The 26,355-nt window shown below is 36.1% G+C and overlaps 1 protein-coding gene across 6 annotated transcripts in view; it reads right to left on the bottom strand.

Annotated features, from left to right (window-relative positions):
* Positions 1-26,355, bottom strand: part of grh (grainy head) — a 564,970-nt gene that overhangs the window by 316,036 nt on the left and 222,579 nt on the right. For 5 of the 6 annotated variants that reach the window (XM_069825497.1, XM_069825500.1, XM_069825496.1 and 2 more), the window contains exon 3: positions 10,436-11,558. In XM_069825497.1, the coding sequence (XP_069681598.1) occupies positions 10,436-11,558 (1,123 nt within the window). Of the gene's footprint in view, positions 1-10,435; positions 11,559-11,716; positions 11,842-26,355 lie in introns of those variants that run through there. The other variant, XM_069825498.1, reaches the window with a different exon arrangement.

Raw genomic sequence — 26,355 nt, 5'->3', positions numbered from 1 at the left:
TGAAGGGCCTAGACCGACCAGCCGGCTGCTGGCTTCACGCCCACATGCCGAAATAGAGGTGGACGATCATCCAACCAGAATGGGAGTAGATCGTATGGTTAGCACGATGATCCCTCCAGCCGTTATAGCTAGTATTCGCAACCGGATTTCGCTACCTATCGTAGCTCCCCAAGTGCATCACGATGCTGGGTGGGCACCGGTCCCATACACTGGCCGAAATTTCATGAGAAAATTTCTTCCCCCATGAGGACTCGAACCAGCGCGCATTCCGTAACGCGAGTCCTAGGCAGGATGCCTTAGACCGCGACGCCACGGCGCGGGACCATAGCTATATACAATAACTAAAAATAAGGACGTACAAGCGAGGCTATCTTTGGAAGGGATGTTTAATTTATTGGTAGTTGTAGCTAAATTGTCCAACTTATTCAATTTTAAAATTAGGCTACTGTATCATAATGAATTTATTTTAAATATTATATGAAAAATACTAAAAATGCGATTTCCAGGCTTTATTCGATCGAACCCTATTATTATTATTATTATTATTATTATTATTATTATTATTATTATTATTATTATTCATAAGTGATCTCGCAGCTTGCCATGCATCTGAACCTTGCCGCCAATGAGACGAGCCACGTCGAATCCATCCTGTTTATTCCATGATAATCTCAATACCTTACGGACTATGATATAATTTTTAAAACACAGTAGAGAACGCGTTATGCATTTAGCCTTGTATTATATTCAACTGGCTCTCCTTTTTCAAAGGATTCATCATTGAATACAAAACATAGGACTTCTTTTTTATTTTATTCTATTTAGGATATAGTGGGTTGAGGTTGGAGGTATTTTATGGTCCCATTGTGTCTGGTTTGGAATTGTTTGGGGTAGGGGGAGAAAGGGGGGCCTTTCTGATGGTAGATCCTTCCCATTCTTGGTGTTCTGCCTTCGGGTCAGACAGACTTGTTCTTTTTTTACAAGGTAAGAAATAGAGTAGCTAACCACCCAGCTGGGTACGGGTCCGCGATTGTCGGAAACCAGTTCACGAGATTGTCCGTATGCATATCACTACTTGCCCGTTTATTCATTCTGTACCGACAGACATTCCTAAATTTAAACCCTCCAGTTTTCTCATTACGAAATCCCATAGTCTCAAGACGTCAAAAAATAAATAAATAAACAAGACGCTTGAAATACTCTGTGCAATGAATGTTCATATACGTGTAATAATGTCAAAACATTCTACCACATTTTACATTCTTTACTATTCTGTTTAACGTTACTGTCACATCGGACGACACTATTTTACTTGCTGGCCAACGCTACGGAGTACAGAGTGAAATAGATTTGCAGGAGAACTGTTTACGAGTAATGTTAGAAAGTCTGTCTGAGGCTGAATGTAGGCCTAGTAGAAGATTAAAATATTCCACTTTATATATATCAGGTCTCTACAAATAAATAATAATGTTTATATTGAAATAAACGGATTCAGAAAAATTGTGGGACATTAAAATATGCACTAATAAATGACGTAGAAAAAAACTCATTGATATATGGTCTTAAATGCTTAAGAAAAATAGCTTTATTAAGAGGGCTTGAAATCAAAGCAAATGAAACAAAACACATTACTTAATTCTTATCTTAAAGATAAGTTATTATAACACATCTACAAGTTTCTAGTTTTTTCTTTAGAAAAGTTAATGACTTCACACATCTCGGGAATGAAAACAATGAAATTTAAATTGAAACCTCAGAAAGAATTATGCACTAATAAATGACGTAGAAAAAAACTCATTGATATATGGTCTTAAATGCTTAAGAAAAATAGCTTTATTAAGAGGGCTTGAAATCAAAGCAAATGAAACAAAACACATTACTTAATTCTTATCTTAAAGATAAGTTATTATAACACATCTACAAGTTTCTAGTTTTTTCTTTAGAAAAGTTAATGACTTCACACATCTCGGGAATGAAAACAATGAAATTTAAATTGAAACCTCAGAAAGAATTCAGAAAGGAAGTCGAACTTAATGTAGCCTATAAATGTCTTATAGCTCCTCAAATCAAAATTGCTGAAGTGAAGCACTACCTTAAATGATAAAAGTCTATATCTCGAATTGCCTTGGCATATTAAACAAAAGCAGATAATAACGTAAGTTAACTGATGCAATTTGCAACAGACTTCAATATGCAAAGAGGGTTTAGTATTCTTTACTGAACACACTGAAGAGGAAGATAATTTCAAGGGAATCCAAATTACACATAGGTACAAGAGCATAATCTTTCATAACCCTACTTATATACCTGAAACTTAATAAAAAGCGTGAAGAACTTACATATTTGAAAATAATTGAAAGAAAGGTGTTGAGGAAAATATTTTTGCCACTTCAAGACAACATTAATGGAGAATGGGGACCCAGAAAAAATTAAGAAATTTACAATTTATATAGTCCTGAGCATCCATATATAATTGCAAAATTAAAAGCAGGACAATGAGGTCACGTTGAAAGCTCCATCAGAAAGGAAAATGGCATAATTAACTGGAAAAATATTTGTTGGATATAATAATAATAATAATAATAATAATAATAATAATAATAATAATAATAATAATAATAATAATAATTTGACTTGGTTATCAAATGTTCGGCATTCTGAACAATAATTTCAACATCGTACTTTTGGAATATGAGCTTGGATCTCCCAAGTAGATTTCAGTGCATTTGTTGTCCACCCAAAGTAATTACATGTACTACGCGTCCCTTGTTACATGACCGCTGAGCGCTGAAGTCGCCACTGTCGTTGTATACAAGACATCATAGACGATTACGGAGCGTGGGGCATTGAGGGGATCAAAGCATTCGTGGAGGGAGATGAGGCACTCTGCTAGTTCGTGGAATCAACACCGGTCAATTTACAACGGACAAGTAGTGTAGACCTACTGTGTACAAATTATATAATTCTGGAATAAACAAAGTTATGAATCATAAATTACGATTGGATTTCCATATTAATACCAAAAAATTGCTAAAAATATTTAACCTTAAAAATTGCCGTATGTTTTCAATTCGACATTGTGAATGAAAAGTTGGCAGGTAAGGGATTGTATTGTTTTGTAATGAATTATATTACATCCACTGCACTCTGCGATTCGTAAATGTCCCTCAGATATGCCATATACTTAGTTCGAGTTTAGAATAGCGAAATTTTAAACATTCAATATCGCAGTCACTATGTAAGGAATTCTAATAGATGGTATAAATATTTCGTTAAATATTAACTTAATTAGAAATAAATAAATAAATATATTAAGGTTATGTGTATATATATAAATATATATATATATATATGAAGAGTTTGCGGGAAAAACGATGAATGGCACAGTTTTGTTAAGGTTGATGTCATTATCTAATTCATGGATCACTACGAAATTTAATGTTGTTCTTATGAAAAATGGTGAAAAGGAGAATTATCACCACTAATACAGTAATCCTTTCCTTTATTTTCTATAGAAACAGCACTACATCTTGCAGTTATAGACTCAATTAGATCATTACCTAATCCTTAACAGAAATGTGACATTCATCGTTTTTCCCGCGAACTCTTCAATATTACTTTCTGGTGTTAACTTGAACTAAGTTTAAAAATATCTTAGTTGACTCAGTTATTTCTGAAGATTGCTACCAAGTCTAAACTAGTCAATGAAGATATTTTTAAACTTAGTTCACGTTAACACGAGTGATAGTATAGTGTTAAAAGTTGTGTAATCAAGATGTAGCCTATACTAAACTTAATATTAAAATAAGAAAGAATGCAGCTAATGGTCAAATGAGCATTTCCTTTCAAATTGTATGATAAAATGTATGAAAGTTCTTGAATAAATTATTATTATTATTTTTACTAGGTTATTTTACGACGCTTTATCAACAGCTTAGGTTATTTAGCGTCTGAATGAGATGAAGGTGATATTGACGGTTAAATGAGTCCGGGGTCCAGCACCGAAAGTTACTCAGCATTTGCTCGTATTGGGTTGAGGGAAAACCCCGGAAAAAACCCCAACCAGGTAAATTGCCCCGACCGGGAATCGAACCCGGGCCACCTGGTTTCGCGGCCAGACGTGCTAGCCGATAAATTATTATTAGTTACTATAAATACAGATGACATTATTGATATGACATATAGGCCTAAGCTTAATTTCGCTACAACGCTATACCGGTAATTTATTTCCAAGAGCTGCATCTAAAAAAATAACATAAAATGATACGTAGTCTATAATATAGAATCTATTAATAGTATTACGTTTGTATTTTTTACTAGGCATAGAGAACAATTTTGGCATGATTGTCACGTGGAGTTTTTAATATATTTACACAACGTAAATAAACCACCACCCCACATAGGCTGAATGTCATTAATAACGGTACACTCACATTCATTTTTAAACGCGTATAATATAGCGCTAATAGCTATTTTAGCATTTTACAACAGTGGCCTTCAAGTAGAATGTGACAGCCTTGAAAATCACCCAAATCGCAAACATTGTCGCCAGTGAAATCCATTGATTTACATTGAGATACATAAAACTAAAAGCAATAAAACGGTTGTTACATTTTTTACGTCTTGTTTTAATTATATTGCTGCTATAAAATTCGGAATAGCTTCGTGTTTTCGTATTCAAAAAAAGTTTCTATAGCAACTCATGTCGCCGGTTGCGATTTTCGTTCGTCGTAATTTTTCTTGAACAAAACACATTAGACTATCATGAAACCCTATCTTATTGAGAATTATCAGTACGTCCTATACCTATAGGCATTCCTATAGGCTACTATGTATGTGGATATGAGTATTTCTACTGAGATTTGTTCTACGTACGCCTATATAAACTCAATTAACAACATTGTTGTCATCATCATAATCATTTTTGGCTCGTTTTCTCTGATTTTATCGTTTACTAAAAGCTATGAATAGGCTAATCGCAAAGAGTGGGCGGGACTCACTCGTTATGTGGTGAGCATGAAAAAGTCGTTCTCTATAACACTGGAAAAACACAGGACAATAGTCACTCCTTTGAGATTGCACAAAGACTGAGAAGAAAAATTCGTAAAGTCCGTGGTGAGAGAGAAATAATTCTTTATTTTCCTGGAATTGTAGCCAAAATACTATAGCCTAGCTTGAGCCAGAGAATATAATGCCACAATATCTTCCAAATCTGCCTTTTTGTGTTAACTGCACTAAGCCTTCAAAAGCAATGATTAAGTTTGAAGGTATTATTTTGGATATAAATATGGGATATATTAATTGTTAATACTTTCTCTCATAAATTATGATACATATTAGACACGTGCCTTAATCTGGTGTTAATATTTATACGATCAAAATTTAGATTTCTCATTACCCAGTAGCAAAGAGCCAGTCTCTCGTAAGAATAAACAATTATTCGATGAAGAAAGGATGGCGTTAGGTAAATGCAGATATCAAGTAAACAGCCACTTTGTATGCTTATATGTGTTTTATATCCTTGACGTATAAATTATTCTTATTTATCGAATAGAAATGTTGAAATGTTATGTAAATGCATAGGCTACGAGCTACATTCAGTAACAAATATAAGCGTATGGAGATACGGAAAGACAGGAAGTTGACATGGAAAAAACCACTTTTTAGATACCTATGCCTATATGTGTTGTGAAATTTTCGAAAGAGGTTTCTTTCCGTATTTTAAAATATCTATAAATTATATAAATAAATAATTGAAAAGATAACTAAAATGCAATGTTCGAATCGATAAAAATGTAGAGTAGAGGGTGGGAAATTTCTCATTGACATACTAATTTTTATTTATTTTTTTTTAAGTATTAATTCAATTAGTGTACAGCATAACTTATGCGGTTTTCAAGTTTGTTATAAAGTTACAGTATTATTGTTGTGTTAACGTCCATTTTAATTACTGTGGCATCTAACGTGGTATTTTGAATCTCTGATACAATGCTAACTCTTTCTATCCTACCTATGACTTAATAGGTAGGTACTAGATTATTCACAAATCAATTAGCTACATAAACATAATGTAAAAGTAACAAAAGCAACAAACGCTTAGTCCAAAATGTTTTAAAATACCATATATTTTTAAATTAAAGGACGACACTTTTTATGTTGAGATTCAGGTGATATTTACAAACGACATTCAAAATAAACTCAATACCTATAGTACATTGACTCTCGCGGCGAATATATTTCGACCGTTGCACAGAAAATCAAATTAGGTTTCTAGAAATGCAACTTCAGGGAAAATAGGCTATTGCTTTTCCCCTGTTAGAAATGACCACAGGAATGCAGAAGTTGGGAAAAAATTCAGAAGGGAGAAATTTTTCGGCTTCCCCCCCCCCCCCCACCATTTTAATTCGAACACTGCTAAAATGAAACTTGTATTTCAATAAAATAAAAAAAAACATAGGGAAATAATAATGCAAATACTGTTTTTTTTAAAAACACTTGGTTAATTTTTTTAAACAAATCTCGCCCCTTCGGAATGTATTAGAAATGAGATTCATAAGAAATATGAATTATTGAGGAGAAAAGAAAGGAGTCAGTTGGAAAGTACGTTATGCGAGAATTTAAATTTCTCAACGTGTTTATATAAAAAAATAATCACGAAATATTATGAATTTACATGCAGTTCTTTAGGATTAATGTCACTTTTATGTACACTTAATATAAAAACAAAAGACAGAATAGTTTATTTTCAGTAAGGAATGAATTAATTCGAATTAACTGATAGAAAACTTTCCACTCTGCATAAACTAACACTAATCCTTTCGGAACTTAACATACTGCACGTTTTTCTTCGGTTTTCACGTAAACCTATTATTTTTTTAGCCACTTAATATTATGATAACCTAACCTATACTTTTTTCGTAGAAGCGTTAAATACTCGTATTAACATCTACAAAACTTACATTCGCAGTGTAACAACTTTTGAGTATTTCTAATATGGAACAGTATTTACAACCTGAACGCCCACGTAGCAAACGTACGTAAGCCACTGCTACCGGTTCAGTCGTGGATATAAAATATGACGTCACAAGGATGCTGGGATTTGATTGGAAATCAGCTTTATCACGTCAGCGAAGTCAAGTGCAACGGATGTCCCCAATATCACACTTCATAATCGATTTCCAGTTCTTCTCAATTATCAGTCTTGATTCTTTTCTTTCCTACGATGATTGATAATTACTTCAAAGTACCTAATAATTACCACAACTGTCAGCAATTTTAGCCGATTAGAACTGTAATACGTCACGTAAATTGGTTTACAACAAGAACAACTTTTTACGAATCGTCTTTTTACAATTGAAACGCAGGAAATTTTAAGCAGCATCATCATCATCATCATCATCATCATCATCATCATCATCATCAAAACGGAGGTTTTCATTGCTGCACAAGCAAGTTAACTACAAAAAATATTTATTAATACACAAGTTTCGTGATTCATTTACGCCTAATAATATTTGAACTTTCTCATCATCATCGAGTCCACACCTGTGGAGTAACGGTCAGCGCTTCTGGCCGTGAAACCAGGTGGCCCGGGTTCGATTCCCGGTCGGGGCAAGCTACCTGGTTGAGGTTTTTTCCGGGGTTTTCCCCTCAACCCAATACGAGCAAATGCTGGGTAACTTTCGGTGTTGGACCCCGGACTCATTTCACTGGCATTATCACCTCCATATCATTCAGACGCTAAATAACCTCAGATGTTGATACAGCGTCGTAAAATAACCCAATAAAATAAATAAAAATCATCGACATAGTCTATAGAAGTGTGTTTTCTTCACGGTCTGTTCCCGTTGGATACAATTTGCAAACATTTCAGGAGTTCTGATAGTTTGAGAAGAGTGTAATGTTTTAATGTGACCAGTGTGTAGGCTTATAAGTTATAATAATAAAATTTCCATTAACTATTTTAAGACATTGTAACTAGAAATAATGTCATGTGATCACTGTCATTTAAGAAACATAGCCTAATGTTTCATTATTTTTGCGTATCTAATGAAATTGTAAATGTATCAAAACAATATTTTGGTTCGATCTGTCTGGACATTTGAACTATAATTCTTTACCACAATTAAATCGCTATCTTTCTGCGATATCGTTCACGATTTCACACATGTATTTCCTGGCGTACAAGATCCGTGCTTACTGCTTAAATTGCTACGTGTAATATTCCTAGAGTTTACACAAACACTCGATTATTCTGGTATGACACTATAAAACTGAATTACTAAATGAAATGTGTGCAAAAGACTGCAATAGCCTATATGTGGAGTTAATGATTAATTTTACTATAGTGAATCCACTCGATGTAATATACGAAACGATTTAGATACACATTTTTCTGTATCCTATAAAAAGCTGAAAGTTCTGTGGATTCTGACACGAAACGACAGGCTTATTGAGTCTGTATAGGCCTGCTTCTGGACAGGTGAAATACATAGCTACCAGTAAGTCCGAGTTGTGTGAAATTTTTATAGCTATATTCATGATGTAACAGCAGTTGCACATTGTACCCACACGAACTTAATGTTTACAGTGACACTTCCTTGAAAAATACACTCCATTATTTAATCTATTTGGTTGAAAAATTAGGCAAATTTTGCGTTAAATAATTAATATGAATGGACTTGCGTCACGTGATTCACAGGTTCATACCTACTTATTTTTCTGAACGGTGTTGCAAGTTATTTCATTTGACATGACTAATTCTTATGGTACATGTAACACGTTTAAATCACTCTGCTATGACGTAGATTCATAAATATTCCTGACACTCTTGAAACGTGCATTTACAATTCACTTTTTTTGTAAAATATGAGAGATCACTTCATAAATTTAGATGACGAACTACTGTAAGTACACACTTCATCGTATATTTGTAGTATTTGTATATGCGAATAGTACAATTTATTTTTTCTTTCTAAATTCTGTAGGGCATGGGACGTTGTTTGGGCTTTAAGACGAGGATGATAAATACATTTTTTTTTTATCTTTCGTCCTGATCGGTGTGATGTATCACAGTGACACTGGAGATGGGGGTCGGATAAACTTAACTTATACGTATTCCTGGTACTTATACTTGAATTGTTCGTTTTTATGGTACACTTTCTGCAACGTAGTAGGAATTAGACAGGAGTTTTAAGTTACATTTGCATGACAGATTAAAACATATGATGTCTCTATTTTTATTTCTTTTTTAAATATTTTATTGGGTTATTTTACGACGCTGTATCAACATCTAGGTTATTTAGCGTCTGAATGAAATGAAGGTGATAATGCCGGTGAAATGAGACCGGGGTCCAACACCGAAAGTTACCCAGCATTTGCTCATATTGGGTTGAGGGAACACCCTGGAAAAAACCTCAACCAGGTAACTTGCCCCGACCGGGATTCGAACCCGGGCCACCTAGTTTCGCGACCAGACGCGCTGACCGTTACTCCATAGGTGTGGACTGATGTCTCTATCATGTGTTTCAATGTAAGAGAATAGTACAATTTTATTTAGGGCCTAAGTAAAACTTTTTCCTAAATTCTGCTCTTTAATACGAGGGTGATGAATGAATTATATTTCCAAAGTCTGGATCGGTGTGGTGCAACTCAATCACACTGGAGGTGAAGTGAGATGCCTAGATAACTTAAACGAATTCCTGATACTTTACAGACTGGACTTACTTGAATCGTTACCTTTCTTTAAGTATAGATGTAGTAAGAACTACACAGTGGTCGTAAGTTACGTTTGCGTCATACATTGAGGCACATGTAACTTTAATGATTCACTCATGCGCGTGTTTAAATGTACTCCACTGTACATTTAAAGTAACACATTTCTCAGAAAACTTGAAATGCAGAAGGTAAGTAGCCTATAATCCTATATGAATTTCATATATTTCAGATTGGATATAGGTTAATCCACTTTATGCAACGTAGTGGGACTTAGACAGGAGTAGTAAGTTACGTTCACGTGATAGATTCACTGTACATTTAAGGTAACACATTTCTCTCCCCGAAGAGGGTTTCATCCTACACGAATTTCATATCTTATTTCCGAGTGGATATAACCTACATGCGTAGTGGGGATTAGACAGGAGTCGTAAGTTACGTTTTGTGGTAGATTAAAGCACATGTGATTCTAATGATTCACTCTATCGAGTTTAAATGCACTCCACTGTACATTTAAAGTAAGACGTTTCTCTGAATCCTTCAAAGTGCAGAACGTATCTTATGCAAATTTTATAGCCTATATTTCTGAGTGGATATAACGCTTTTCAATCACTGTGGGGGTCTCATACATTTCTGAAAGGCCTATATTCCCATTAGGGCTGGGGTGGGTGTGACACTGATCTGACGCACGCACTCGAGGTCGCTGCACTGCACTGCTCACCTGCTGGATGGTGGTCTGGTCCCGCGGCGTGATGGCCTCGGCGCCGATGCCGCTGTCCGGCGAGGGCAGGTCCACCGTGAGCCCCGCCGCCGACGCCGCCGCCACCACACTCTTACTATTGTGATACACGTTGGTCCGCACATAGCGCTCCATGAGGGAAGGCGCCGTCGCTCCCGACGTTCCTCCACCGCCGCCCCCGCCCCCGCCGCCGCCCGGCCCCTCCGGACTGTCCGCGTACGAGGGGATCTGCTGCCGCACTTGCGTCGTCGTGTAGCCCTGGTCGGCGCCGCTGGCGGGCGCGGTGCCCGTCACCGTGAAGTACTCCCTGTAGTAGGGGTCGGCGACGGCGAACGCGGCCGAGCCGGCGGCGCGGATGTTGCCCGTGGCGGACGCCGTCGTGACGTAGCCGGCGCCGCCGCCTTGCGACACCGCCGACGTCGTGTACTGCGTCACGTGGTCGGCATACGGGATGGGCGACGGCGTCCCGCTGCCGCCGTGGTGCTGCGCGAAGATCTGGGTGCTGTACGACATCGGGGGCTTGAGGCCGTCCGTGGCGATGAGCTCGATGGGGCCGGCGGGGGCGGCGCTTCCGCCGTCCGTGCCCAGCAGCGACGACGTCGAGGACGGCGTGCCGTTGATGGAGCGGCTGCCGTGCTGCGGCGAGTTCAGTCCGCGGTGCTCCTCCTTCACGGACGCGTTGTTCACCACGTCCACCACCAGATCGCCGCCCGCGGAACCGCCGTTGGTGGACACCAGCACCAACTTGTGCCTGCTAGGCGCGCCTGTCGCCGCCTTGCCGCTGATGATGATGCTGCCGTCCAGGAGGGGCGGCGACCCGGAACCCTTGTGCCGGTGGTGACTCAGGTCTTCCGGCTCCCGCTTCACGACCAGCTGCTGGTGGTGCAGATGAGGATGGTGCAGTTGTTGTTGTTGCTGTTGCTGCTGGTGTTGGTGGTGCAGGAACAGGCCTTGCAGGTCGGTCGCGGGCGAGGCGGGGCTCAGAGCCGCGGTCGATGACGGAGGGGGAGGGGCGATCAGCTCGTGGCCCGCCCCGGAGCCCAGTCCATTGGTCGCTTTCGCCTGTGACGTCAAGAGGGGCCCGCCACTCGCCGACGATGTCGTCCTGGGAACAGATAATAAGTTACAAAAAGAGTTATGGTTGGTTCGGGGGTTTGCGTGACGTCACCGACCCCGTCAGTCGTGTGTGGACGGTGTTTTGACGAGCGGGACCCCCGCCGCCGGCAGTGGGGAGTAAAAAAAAAAAAACAGCAGCGGTCCTACCTTGCTCGAGGTCCGCGACTGAATGGGTGCCACCACCAGCGAGTGCACGTATTTCTATCTCTGTTTGTACCGCGCTTCCTGCTTTGTAAGCAACCAGTCAGTCCTGTCATCTACCTGTGTCTATCGGACTCACTGACGAATACGTTCCGCCGCGATCAGCGGGAAAGCGACATATGTCACATTGCGAATTCTAGCCATGAATTTCGCACAACCAAACTGGATTACCTGTCTGCAGCAGACATTGACAAATTTACAGACACCTCTACTTTTCTTCACTCTCACTACAGTATGAAGTCATAGACTAATACAATTCAGTCAAACTGTAAAGTAGCAGAAAATTAACCTAAAATAACATAGAGAAAAGAGTATTACTCATAAATTAATAACTTAATAAATTCTAGTCTTACCATAGAATGTTATATGTAATTATTATTATTATGATTATCATTATTATTATTATTATTATTATTATTATTATTATTATTATTATTACGATCATATAACGACCAAAGATCAAATGTAGGCATATATTACCAATTATGTGGAAAAGTTATTGCAAATAAATCAAATAGTAACTTACTACTAGGCCTATGCTATGTCCTAAAAAGATAATTATTCAGGTGTGGGCTAAACTTCAGTTTACGGTTTCCTTTCTTGCCCTCTACCCCCACACAAACACATGCACTTTGTGCACATAAACAAATTGTTAGCACTGTGCTTTTTCGTAAGCCTGTTGATGCGCATTCGACAAGCGCAGACATTTGATGCGCTCAGAATAATAACGGTAGATCCCAACCGACTTCGAATTTCAAATTTTGAGAGAGATGTACAATTGTGTACTCCTGGCATTTACCTTTCATATGGTGAAGTATCAAATTGATTGAGATATTATGCCAAAGCTCTCATATTCCACACTGAAAATTAGTCCTTAGTGGGAAAAAAAGTTTTGTCAGTGAATAAATGGTATGCTATATCCCAACTGTGTAGGCTTTTGTTTGCGTTCATTGTAGGCTAAGTTCATAGCGTTGTAGTCAATATGATGCCTTCCACTAACTATTTTACTGCACAAAACAAAAATTTTCATATTGTTGCTCTACGGATTTTATTAGTAAACGTGAAAGTTTTTTTATTCCATTAGGCCTACTATACATAGATTTTTCGTACCAAGACATATAAAATAACAATTCGCCACTGCTTACCTGGGGAAGACTTTAGTGTAGAGTTTTCTCACTGCCAACAATTTTGTCTTGTTTAATGCTTTTTAGGTATTGTTAGAAGTGTTGATTTGTGTTTTAAAATCGCAAGTTTCTTGTTTATGTTGGTTAATTAGGATACAATTAATTGTACTTAATCACTCATTTAAAGTTTGTGTGACTGCAACTTGTGTATATTTTTGTGTGACTTTACTTTGTTTATAGTGTTTTTTTTTTTTCCTTTTTATTTCTGTTATTGTATTTGTATTTCTGGTGGTGTGGAAGAGAAGGCCTAATGGCCTTAACTACACCAGAATAAATAAATAAATAAATAAATAAATAAATAAATAAATAAATAAATAAATAAATAAATAAATAAATAAATAAATAAAATAAATAAATAAAGAAAACTCATCATTATCCCATTTTTTTCTTAATTTCCATATAGGCTAGGCCTCCTCTTTTTAACGAAACAGCAGAAAAGCAGAAGAACTACTAACGACAAAGGCTCAAGAATTTGGAGGTAAACTTTATGCACCATATTTAACAAATCCTGAAAAAAATGAAGTCTTAATGTTAAAAGTACGCAAAGCTTTAAAAAACAAACAAACATAAAATATAATTTTTCTCAAAATATACTTCGGTTGGGATTTGCCGTTATTATTCTGAGCGCTAAATTAATCCGCTCTTTTAGCCTCAGATAATTTGTTGGCAGTGAGAAAATCCTACACTAAAGTCTTCCCCAGATATGCAGAGTGTAGCGAAATGTTATTTTAACATGATACTCTATTTTACGTTTTAGAAATTCGGAACCTGCATTAAGGGGACACTCTCGAGTCAAAAATAGATTCTTGGGCATTTTTTTTATTTTAGAATATCAGTGACTTTGATACGACCTCTGTTGGCGTAGAAATGGATTTAACTGAATATCAATTGTAGATATATTAAAAATGAAATTCTTTAAATGCCTTGAACTTCAATTTGTAGATCTAGTAGAAACTTTAAACTCAATTTTACACGAGTTTATTTTCTTTTGTAAGAAGTTTGATCCCTGATTCTTACAGTAAATTTCTACTTGTCTTACGTATGACAATGAATGCTAGTGTCAGTTTTTTTTAAAGTAAATACTATCAGATTATGACTTTTTAAATTTAAAATTCAAGTGAATTTAAAAATGTCAAAATTCAAAATTAAAAGTCTATAGTAATACAACTTGGTATAACTTAGGCCTATATCAAAAAATCAATACCGGCAATTCTTTACCTAAATCACTTTAAAACATGGACTATCTAAAGCACATAAATAATTTCAGTTAGGCCTAATTTCTTTTCAATAACTTCGGGGTCAGATTTAACCCCCAAAATAAAAACAAAATAAAATCACCAAAGCTTTTTATCATTGAAACTCAAACCTTTGTACTCTTAGTTTTAAACATAGGGCCTACTTTTTTTAAGTGGGTTATTTTACGACGCTGTATCAACATCTCAGGTTATTTAGCGTCTGAATGAAGTGAAGGTGATAATGCCGGTAAAATGAGCATTTGCTCATATTGGGTTGAAGGGAAACCCTGGAAAAACCTCAACCAGGTAACTTTCCCTGACCGGAATTCGAACCCGGGCCACCTGATTTCGCGGCCACACGCGCTAACCATTACTCCACAGGTGTGGACGGGCCTACTCTTTACATAGCCTGAAAATCTTATTTAAATTGGCCCAATAGGATAGCCTATATAGTCATTTATATTTTATAGTAGGCCTATGAGAGGATAAAATTAGATTTTATAGGTGATTGAAAGTTTAATGGCCGAGGCAAAGCCGAGGATGATAATTTCCACGAGTTCATAAAAATCTGTTTACTCTCGTCTACTATACATTATTTTATATATTGCTGGTAGGCCTATCTAAATTTAATTTTAAATTGCATCTACACTTTTTCTTTATAATGTGTTATTTGCGAAGAAGTTGTAGGCCTAAATGAATGAATGTATGGATTTTATTGTTGCTAATGTGTTGTTTGTAGTGGAGAGAGTGATTTAAAAACTTTTTATTCTCTGCTATGAGTAAAGCCATTGTTTAGGTTGCTAAGGACGGTGAAATAAAGACCAGTTTAGATACCAGTTAGATCTAAGGATAAAATACAAGCTCCACAGTTTTCCCGTAAGGAATTTCTTCTTATTGCAAGACTTGTGAATAAGATTTAGAGCAAAATAAATTTAATGCAGATTATGTACTGTATTATTAATTTTAATATTTATTATTTTATTGAGTTTGTGTATTTGCGTTTGTTATTTAAAGTATGTAAAATTAGGTCCTTCTTATGTTATATATTAGCCTATTCACGCATTCGTTTATTTACTTGATCACCTTGATCATTTAGTTTCCTTTTCCGTTGATAATATGCGTTTGTGTAATCCTTCCTCGACTTCTTGTTAGCTTCTACGTTGCAACGCGACTATCGTCATAACTGTTACATTTGCATGCATGACAGGTTTGTTCATTTTAGAGACCAGCTCACTTTATTAACAGGTCTACATAAGAAACGAACCTAGATTGAAAAGATTATTCTGTTTACTCCCGTACTCCCCTTGCCTAAATAGACTCGTCCAACTGTAATAGATACTGTGGCATAACTCGCCGTTGCCAAGCAACAGTGTTACGTAATTCGCCGTTGTTAAGCAAGTGATGTCAGAATAGTGTGGCGGTAACTAAGTAGTTATCATTGCTAAGAATGTAATGTCCGGTATTGAAACTTCCGTAACGTTTTTTCCATTTGACCCTCGTGCATAGTTAAATGTATCGTCTTAAAACGTTTAAAACGCTGTTTTAATTTTTGTTTTGAATTGTGGAAGAAACACCCTTTATCACCACAGACTGGAAACAAGAATTTCTATATTATTTTGAATCTACAAGATTCGTTAGGGACTCAAACTTTTTTTAGGGTCAAATTTTGTTCTTTACATTTCGTCCGTCAATTTTATAGATCAAAACAATAGTTTTTATTTACCTGTACATCGTACTAACGCAGACACCGTTAATGCGATACACTGAGTAGAAATATAACTCCTTAAAATAAAGACTGAATACATTCTTGCACACTTGCATTTTATAAATTACATAAAGTGTAACCGTACTTGTAAACAAGTTTCAAAAATAAAGCATACAACGTCACAGAGCAGGTCTTGGCACTACGTTTCTTTGCTACAGAGAATATGAGGTCAGTTTCATTTTTGAAGTCACAACAAAAATCTTAGAATAAGAGCTTTAAAATAAAAGGTGGTAAAAAATTTTAGAGGAAGAAAAAACATCTTCCACTGCCAGGTTTGGAAACAGGATCTTCCAGTGAGTCTATAATGAAAGCCGCTTCCCCATTCCTGCCCAACCAATAAAAGCAAGTCAACCTTGCAGCCAAACACAAACATCCTCCATTTCCCCATTAGCAAAATAAATTTAGGCTTCATGACCTCGTAAATCAGAGAACGATTCTTCTTCTTTATTAGATGCCCAAACTAGATGGTTGTAGGTTCGATTGTAAAGTCCGAACCCAGAAATAAGGCCTACTCATTATTAATCAACTGACGGCATCTCACCAAAGGGAAGCAGGTTCGATCCCCCGCAGGTAGGCCTGCTACAGATTTGTGGTAGCTAAATTATGTGGCTGAAAAGCAGGTTTCTTTTGTTGAATTTGCCTTTTGTAATACAAAACTTAAACAAGTTCTAACGTTGTCTTTTCTCTCTACACAAATGACATATACCAACATTAAAATTCAAGGATTCCCTTTGATTGACTTCTTTCACATGATCTGTTTCCCTATAGGAACTTCCAACAAAATTATATTGTGTGGTAGTTTCCTGTTGTTTTCTGAAAGTATGATACCTATCTATTAGTAACAAATTATGAATAAACTGCAAAATTCTGTAAGCGAAAGTATAGTACAATGAGAAAACCTTCCCTAAAACAGTAGGCCTATTTACCATCATAAATTGTATCAAGTTATAGCCTATTAAGTAATCAACGGGTTAGGTAGGCCCAAAGCTTACAGCAGTAAAATTTTTGGAAATGTTCAACATTTTTGTCCTCCATGACTGTATCTTGTGCAATAATGAAAATTAGTATGTGTAAAATACTGTCCTTCTGCTATATGAAAAAAAAAATACTTTTACGGTTAAAAAAATTATATATATTTTTTCTTCAAAATTCAAAATGTTGGCAGTTCACTGTGCAGTGATGAAGCTTTTCCCTCACAACTCCTAAACTTGTTAACTTTTTCATGTTCTCTCTCTTTTATTTTATTGCTGAAACTCATGTTTACAGTATCATGCTCTTTCAACTACATTCCTTAATAAATAATATTTTTTTTAATTTTGTGTTAGAAGAAAATACTGATATTTGACCATTTTTTAAATGAATTTATTTTTTATCAGACAATCTATCAAAGGCAGAGAAATGATCTTGTATTATATTATAGATATGACATGCATAAATACACACAAAGAATTTCATCACAGAACATCGGATAGCTTTTGAGTTATGTGGGAAACGCTTCATCACTGCAAAGTGAACTGAATTTTGAAAAATAAAATCTAAATATTTTTTTTTTAATCGTAAAAATATTTTTTTCGTATAGCAGAAGGACAGTGTTTTGCACATACTAATTTTTATTATTGTACAAGATAGTGTAGTGGAGGGAAAAAATGTTGAATATTTTCAAAATTTTACTGCCGTAAGCTGTACCTAACCCCTTAAAGGAAAACAAGATGATAAGAGAAAACAGTAGAAAAAATTCTCTATATATAGCTTAGGCTACATAGGCTTACAGTATAATTATGTAATCTCTACAGAATGTAATCGCAGTGAGTGCCTTTATTTTAAGGAGTGGTAGGAAACGATATTTAGAACGAGAAACCTTAATAGGTTTGTACTTGGTGTAGCTATTTTTCCACATTTGATCTCAGGAACGAAAGCTAAATGTTTTTAGTGTTTTCTTTATAGGCCTACCTGTAAGCTAAGTCTTTTAATGGAAACTCCATTATAGAATTTACGATACACATCAGTCTCTACTTTTTTTTTTTCAAATATACGTGCATGATCAATAAAAGACTATTTGGCATTTAGATACAGGGGAGAGTTGGGTAGTATCGGACTTCGGGTAATATCGGACAATGCGTTTCTTTCATCTATCACCAGATGGTAGTACCTAGATAACATGGTTACGTTTCTGTTATGGCGCATACAGAAACGTAAGCATGTTATCCAGGTACTACCATCTGGTGATAGATGAAAGAAACGCACTGTCCGATATTACCCGAAGTCCGATACTACCCAACTCTCCCCTACTTTCCCCAGAAGGAAGAAATGAGTCTTGTATTGTATTGTATTTATTTGCATCCCATGATATTCGTACATCGTTTCACAGTTAGAATATGGAGCAAGTCAAAAAATCTTAATAGTAATACAAAGTCTTAATTATGGTCACATATTAGTTTAATAATATAGGTATACAGAAGAGTTCTACAATATATTAGTACAACACAAGGGGTTAATATCGATAATTAATACAAGACAGAAATATTCATGCAGCGTTGTTGAATGTCATAAATTCACCTACAGAATAGAAGGCGTGAGAAACTAGGTAGGCTACTTCTTTAATTTGGCTTTAAATAATCTTATGTTTTGAGTTCGATTTTTCAAATCCATAGGGAGGCTATTAGACATTTTACTGCTATATAACGCACTCTATTTGTAGATCTTTTAAAATGGATGAAAGCTAGGCCTACTGTTTCAGCCATTCGCTACCGCTGCCCAACTTGCATAAGAAAGTTCAAAGTACCGCAAGCAGATTTTTCATGAATAACTATGAAAGGGATCTGAACTAACCGTCCTTGTCTTAATTTAATTTGAGAGAGTTTAGTTTTTATCAAGGTATGCTTATTAAGACGTCATAAAATACTTTCTCGCTGAGGAGAAAAAAACTCCCCTCTTACTAAACAATTGACTACGACGTAATAGAAAATAAACGTGGCTACATATTCAAGGTAACATATGCATTATTCAGTATCATCCCGTACATGAAACGAAGTGAAATGAAGAAAGTACAGTTTTTTTCTCTCTCTTCACGGAGATTTGCGTGAAAATAACAAGTTAGTATAAAGGGAGAAATAGCCACTAACCTCGCGTGTAATAATCCTATAAAATACTTCTATTACAACCTCACATTTAAAAGAAGTCATAATTCTGTAAGATGCAGTAATACCAAAGCTGTAAACACAGAAAAGTCTTAAGAACCTCATACTACCCAAGAGGCACAAGTACTGGTAAAATTCTAATAGTAGACACGTTCTGTAAGATTAATTAAGGTACATTTATATTGCATTATAGAATATTGCTGCATACTATAAAGCAAAGATTAAGGTATAATTATATCTATACGTCCCTCCCTATATTTAAATTACACTTAGCCTACATTATGTAGAAGAATTATATGAGGCAGGGAATCGTCCAGTTGAGTTAGCTATAGAAGACGAAGCAGCAGTATCAGAAGACGAAAAAGGATTTTCTATTTTAAGAGAAGAAGTTGAATCAGCGCTTAGGGAAATGAATGGGAAAGCAACAGGAGTTGATGGAATTCCCATTCAATTAGTGAAATGCTTTGGTGGAGACAAGAAGGAAATTATATCAATATGCGACGAACTATATGAAAAAGGTGAATGGTCTGAAGATTTTATGGAGACGTGTGCAGCCAAAGAAAAATAATGCCAAGAAATGTAACGAGTTCAGGACTATCAACCTGACATCGCACTCGGCGAAGGTCCTCCTATGAATACTGAACCGACGTTTATAGACCAATTTAAGATGGAAGGATAGTTGGAAGAAGAGCAGTTTGGCTTCAGGAAGGGAAAAAGTATGAGGGATGCAATTGGACTACTACGAACACTCGGCGAAAGATACCTAGAGAAGAATAAAAGAAGTGTATACAGCATTGTGAATCTAGAAAAGACGTTTGGCAGAGTGGATCGGAACAAACTGATGGAGATCCTGGAGAAAATAGGTGTGGATTGGAAAGACAGGAGGCTGTTCTGTAACCTTTATATGAAACAACAAGTCAAAGTCGGAATAGGAGAAGAAATGTTAGAAAGAAGTGAAATAGGGAGAGGAGTACAGGAGTGATAGTAGGAGGAAGAAGCATAAAGAGCATAAGATTTGCTGATGATAAGACGTTGTTAGCAGAAGAGGAGACGATACTAAGGGATATGCTAGTGGAGCTAAATGACAGCTGTGAGCAGTATGGAATGGAGATAAATGTAAACAAGATGAAGACCATGGTCATAGGAAGAAAAGTAAAAAAGGTAAACTTGCGAATTCTAAATGAGGCAGTAGAGCAAGTGGACAGCTTCAAATACTTGAGGTGTACTATAGCAGTAACATGAGCTGCTGTCAAGAAGTCAAAAGGAGAGTAGTAATGGCAAAGGAATCTTTTAATAGAAAAAGGAGCATCTTTGCGGAACTCTGGAAAAAGAACTCAGGAAGAGACTAGTGAAGTGCTTTATGTATAGTGTGGCATTGTTGGGATCAGGAACATGAACAATGTGACGAAGTGAAGAGAAGCGACTAGCACTTGAAATTTGGATATGGACAAAATGCAGTGTGTGAAGAAAGGAAGATGCTGAAACTGATCAGGAAGAGAAAAGGAATTGGTTGGGTCACTAGCTGAGAAGAAACTCGCTACTGAAAGATGCAATGGTGAACGGAAGAAGAGTTCGGAACAGAAGAAGATATCAGATGATAGACGACGTTAAGGTGCTGTAAATGGATCGTATGTGGGGACTAAGAGGAAGGCAGAAAGTAGGAAAGATTGGAGAATGCTGGGTTTGCAGTGAAATATCTGCCCTTAGGCAGAACACAATGTTTGTATTTATGTCAGCCTATAGCCTATGTTCTTAAATTTAAAGGTTTTTCAATTCTTGTACTTACACTGCTCTACAAATGTGTACCTACGTTCCGTCTGAAAGAGTAAGTAGGCCTATTTTGGTTTTGTAGCATGACCAATTAAAAATTGTAAATAACATATTAGCTGTTTGGAGTCATGTCAAGATGCGGTTCCTTTTAGTTATATTTAGATAGATCAAGCAATTTTCATGAAAAAGAAAACAAACAGAATGTGTCATATTAGGTCAAATTTTGTTATTTTATATAGGTCCTGTCCGTTAAATCTAATGCGAAAATGGTAGTGACATTGGGGAAAAAATAGTGCAATGAAGAAACATGACTAACCCTAGGAATAGGCCTAATGCTGAAATGCCGTCTTCGTGTCCCAAAAAATTTTCGCCTGTACTCGAAATTTGAATCTTCGCCCGTTCTTGACGTCAAAATCCGATGCTACATTCGATCGTCTAACGGTAAACCCGTTGCGTGTAGCGTTAGCTTATGAAGTATGAGTCAAGGTACATATATGGTCACATGACAGGTACACAATACATTAATCGATATCTTCATAATTAATTAAGTGGTAATGAAAAGACTTTGAGTGTACTGTCAACGCACTTCTCAGAGTACCTGCAAGTCATTTGAATTTGGAATCCTCCGGCGCCGGTGTCGGCCTAAATTACGTAACAGTCTAATTATAAAAGACGCTGTACCAGAACAATGGCCACTAATGAACTTGCCCATAAAAGTTTTATAAACGTCATAAACATTATCTCATCTCATTATACGTTGATAGTCACACAGAATGCAGGACGCGTCCGAAATAACCATGTCTCAATTCCGCAGAGGCAACTCTAATACGCCTGTCATTAAAGTCGTTTCCCTCAACTTTGTAGAAAAAATGTTATAATTTTGAAATATACAGGATGTATAAAAAGAACTCCTAACAAAGTGCACATTCATAAAGTGTATTTTTATTTTATTTTATTTTTTATTGTGTTATTTTACGACGCTGTATCAACATCTAGGTTATTTAGCGTCTGAATGATATGAAGGCGATAATGCCGGCGAAATGAGTCCGGGGTCCAGCACCGAAAGTTACCCAGTATTTGCTTGTATTGGGTTAGGGAACACCCTGGAAAAAACCTCAACCAGGTAACTTTCCCCGACCGGGATTCGAACCCGGGCCACCTGGTTTCACAGCCAGACGCGCTGACCGTTACTCCACAGGTGTGGACTTCATAAAGTGTACAAACACCGAAATGTTTTAAAGATGAATGGATACTTCAGTAGGCTGTCGACATAATTAGATGCATGTAATTCTCACGGCGTCTATCTGTAAAACATAATATATAAAGAGTGAAAGTACAGTAATACAGTGTTACTATAAATCATCTTTCCGATTACAAACTTGAATAACTATCGTTAGGAGACACTTAGAAACATGATACTGGTATCAATGCAAAGAGAAACTCAAATATTTTTTATGTTGGTGAACCTGTCGCATATTTATTAATTTCGTTGCTAGGAGACGATATAACAGAAAATGTATAACTTGCCGATTTTAACAGCTTAATCCTTGGACAGAGTGCAACAAAATATTCTAATACGATATTAGTCCCAAACGAATACTTTTCTCAGAATAAAAAATAATTTTCCCCTAAATGTTAGGCCTAACACTGTTTTACTCGATAAGTACTATCCGTACGATTCTGATTTTTACTCTTATCATTAGGGAAACTGATAACGAATGATTTATCCATTTGCAGTTTTTGAATAAGATGGAGGCTTTTCTGGCAATTTAAATAAAAATTTAATGCATATTTCCTGCCATCAGTAGGTCTCGCAACCTTATAACAGTGACTAAGGAACGAAATGATGATGGGATCACAAATGCAATGAAGATGTAATGGAAGAATTACAACTATAGCCTGTAATTAATCACATAAAACATTATCGGAACAATTACATAAATCATCTGCATCGCATGTGTAGAGATAGAATCCCAAAAGTCATGCTCCACTATCGTCCAAACGGGAAGAGACCTCTCGGTCGTCCAAAGAAGCGCTTGTTTGAGAATTCAACTGTGAGATCGTAACAGGCCATATGGCCTAATACGTGAAGGGAAGAAGAAGATGATGATGATATTCAGGCTTGAGTTCACGTAGATAATTCGTAGGTTAGCCGGCGATGCGCTGAGGCCAAACTGAGCAGACTTCCAGACTAATTTTCTAATTAGGGGAGAGTCGGGTAATATCGGACAGTGAGTTTCTTTCATCTACCACACGATGATAGTACCTGATTGACATGGTTACGTTTATGTGATGTCGCATAGAGAAACGTAACCATGTCATTCAGGTACTACCATATGGTTGTAGATGAAAAAAACGCACTGTCCGATACTACCCGATGTCCGATACTACCCGACTCTCCCCTAATCATAGGCCCACACTTAATTAATAATCGCATAATAGTCTATATTTTTATTTATTTTGATGTAACATAATTCTACTTCAGTCTTTACAGTCATATCTAGAGACCACAGATTTTCTCATTAGTGATAAAAGCGACAAATCGCTGATTTAAAAAAATTGTTCTTTGTGAATAAGTCTGTAATAATATCGAAAATTGCAATTTTTTATTGCGAATTTTCGTGATAGATGTACTTTAGAGTGAAATAAGTACACAACCCATTTGAAAGATTACTTTTGTTTGCTGGTGTTATAGTAAGGCCAAGTGTATTGCTATTTTAGGAACTTCTTCCAATATTCAGTTGTAAAGATGGGTCGAACGTCGACAGTTATACATCATTCCAGAGCTAAAGAATTGAAGGGTTTAGAGTCATAGTGGGCCAAGCGCCATTTATTAACAACGGAGAAAGCAAGGGTTAAAGTTAAGTGAATACCACAGTCTAATGAAGATTGACATATCATTTAGTTTTAATGTGTAGGCCCTATACTTTATTTTACTTGCTATACGTTTCCATTAAATTATGGTAATAACTTCATTTTAACCCTTGTTTTCTACGGTTTTAGTAAATGGCGCTTGGCCCACTATGGTTCTGAACCCTTCAATTGCTAGTGATGTCTAAACACTGTTTAAAAAATAAAGAGCATGTGCGGCTTAAAGAAAACAATGTAGCTCATAAAAAAGAAATATCGGTGAAAACATTTTTTTATAATTATTTTGACGCCTATTACGTAATATAGCGTTATTTGTTCACGTAAAACCTTTTTAAATTGCGATAATCTTACAAACTAATTATTTCTATCACGATTTTTTTTAAATTAATGCGGAATTCTGTGATCTCTAATTATATCACTTCCACCCTGTATGGCCCTAATCTTTCAAGAGAGCAGAAAAATGACTGAATAACATTTGAATATCTCGTAAGCGTAATATCAACAACCACGTCCTGTTTTCTTGTTTACCATTGATAACAACAATTGGAGTAAGTCAATCGTTATATTTCTGGCCACTAAATATTATGTATACTAATAATAAATCTGTAGCCAAAATTTTTCTGGTAATTTTCGATTTTACAAAAATAATTGGTGTTAACATGTATAATTAACCATCCTGAAACCGAAAATCGCTTTTTTGAAATTTTTGTTTGTATGTCTGTCTGTCTGTCTGGATGTTTGTTACCTTTTCACGCGATAATGGCTGAACTGATTTATATGAAAATTAGAATATAAATTAAGTTCGTTGTAACTTAGATTTTAGGCTATATGGCATTCAAAATACTTTATTTAAAAGGAGGGTTATAAGGGGGCTGAATTAAATAAATCGAAATATCTCCCTTATTATTAATTTTCGTGAAAAAAGTTACATAACAAACGTTTTTTTTTAATTATTTCCGATAAGTTTTATTTTATGCAAAATTTTGATAGGACTGATATTTCATGAGATAAATGAGTTTTAAAATTTATATAACAACGCCATCTAAGGCGCTGTAATGAAATAAAAAACAAATGACTTCATCTATAAGGGGCCTTGGATAACAACAAACGAAAGCTATTAAACATAGCCTACAGAGAATGTTTCTGTGTTTGTATGAAGTAATATCGATTAAAGGATATATAAGACTTTTAAAATAACAATATAATACATTTTCACCGCCGCCTCAGATTATAGCGATGTTGTTCCTGCAGTAGCTCCTATGTGCAAAATATAAAATTTTTGAGTAGGAAGAAAAAACACATAGTGGGCCAAGCGCCATTTACTGAAGACGTAGAAAACAAGGGTTAAAATTAAGTTATTACCACAATTCAATGGAAACATATAGCAAGTAATATAAAGTATACACAATAAATCTAAATGATGTCAATCTTCATTAAACTATGGTTGCATTAATAACAATTAAGAAACATGTTAAAGGAATTGTCATTGCAACAAATGAGTGATCTCCGGACCAAAATGATCGCATTTTAATTATCTAATACAATTTAAATTAAGTAACATATTAAACGATTTATCCTTCTATCAAACAAGAATGTTTCCTGGATCAAATGTCCTATTTTAATTATGTAATTACTTTATATTTATTTCTAACGGGTTCAGCGGAGCGCACGGGTACGGCTAGTACGAAATAAAATCAGAACTAGAAATATTATATTTTATCTTTTACTTGTAGAAGGAAAAAGACACGCATTTCTCAGTCTGACCGGCATGCTCTTCTTGCGAATATTTCTAGACTTGAGCTTTGCTGCTTCTGATGCCAACTGCGAACATTTCCCTAACCTTGGGACTACTTAATTTTATATCAAAATATATCGTGTTACTACAGCTCTGATTACTTTTTTTCTGCTATAATTTAACAAATATGTTGCTATGCCAACAAACAATATCCTTCAGGCAAGATTGTCAGAAGTTCAGAATCTATCAAAAGCACTTCCTCGGGACAATTTAATCTTAGTTTTCACAACGGACATCCATCAATTACTAGTGTTATCTGTTATTATGACCTAGTAACAGGATGCAAAAAGCATATATAAATTAAAACAAAAGAAAAAATGTAACCAATATTAATAGCTACAGTACGTATTTATTTTTCAAAAAAAGATGGCAATGTAATTGATATATGCAAGTATGCAACGCCCGTCGCCGGGACTTCAATGTGAACAACGCCTAGTAAAGGTCATGCACGAGCTACGACTGACTAATAAGTTGAATGGGGCTGACCACAGACTTGCTTTTTCTTTTAATTTTGCTGACCACAGCGCTAGCAATTGTTTTGGAGTAGTGTTAACTATGTATCTAGAAACTCACGCCTATTCATTCCTCCTTCGGTAAAACTAATCGCATTTACACACGCCTTCTTTCTTATACCGACTTCACAGTCGCTTCACTCAGATGCGTGTGTAGTGTCTGTCCACTGTAATATCTTCTTTTATCTAAGGCAGACAGTTGAGTCTCCATTCCTTCCGTGTGGATGCGTGGCCAGCTCAAGACGTCAGAGGCATACAGTATAAACACACGAGAGGAAATAAAAGAAACTTTCCGTATAAAAGTGAGCTAAGTACA

Source organism: Periplaneta americana, chromosome 5 (assembly GCF_040183065.1).
Source record: "Periplaneta americana isolate PAMFEO1 chromosome 5, P.americana_PAMFEO1_priV1, whole genome shotgun sequence".
Lineage (NCBI taxonomy): Eukaryota > Metazoa > Arthropoda > Insecta > Blattodea > Blattidae > Periplaneta > Periplaneta americana.
Note: the sequence above shows the minus strand (reverse complement) of the source record. Positions and strands in the feature narration are given on the sequence as shown.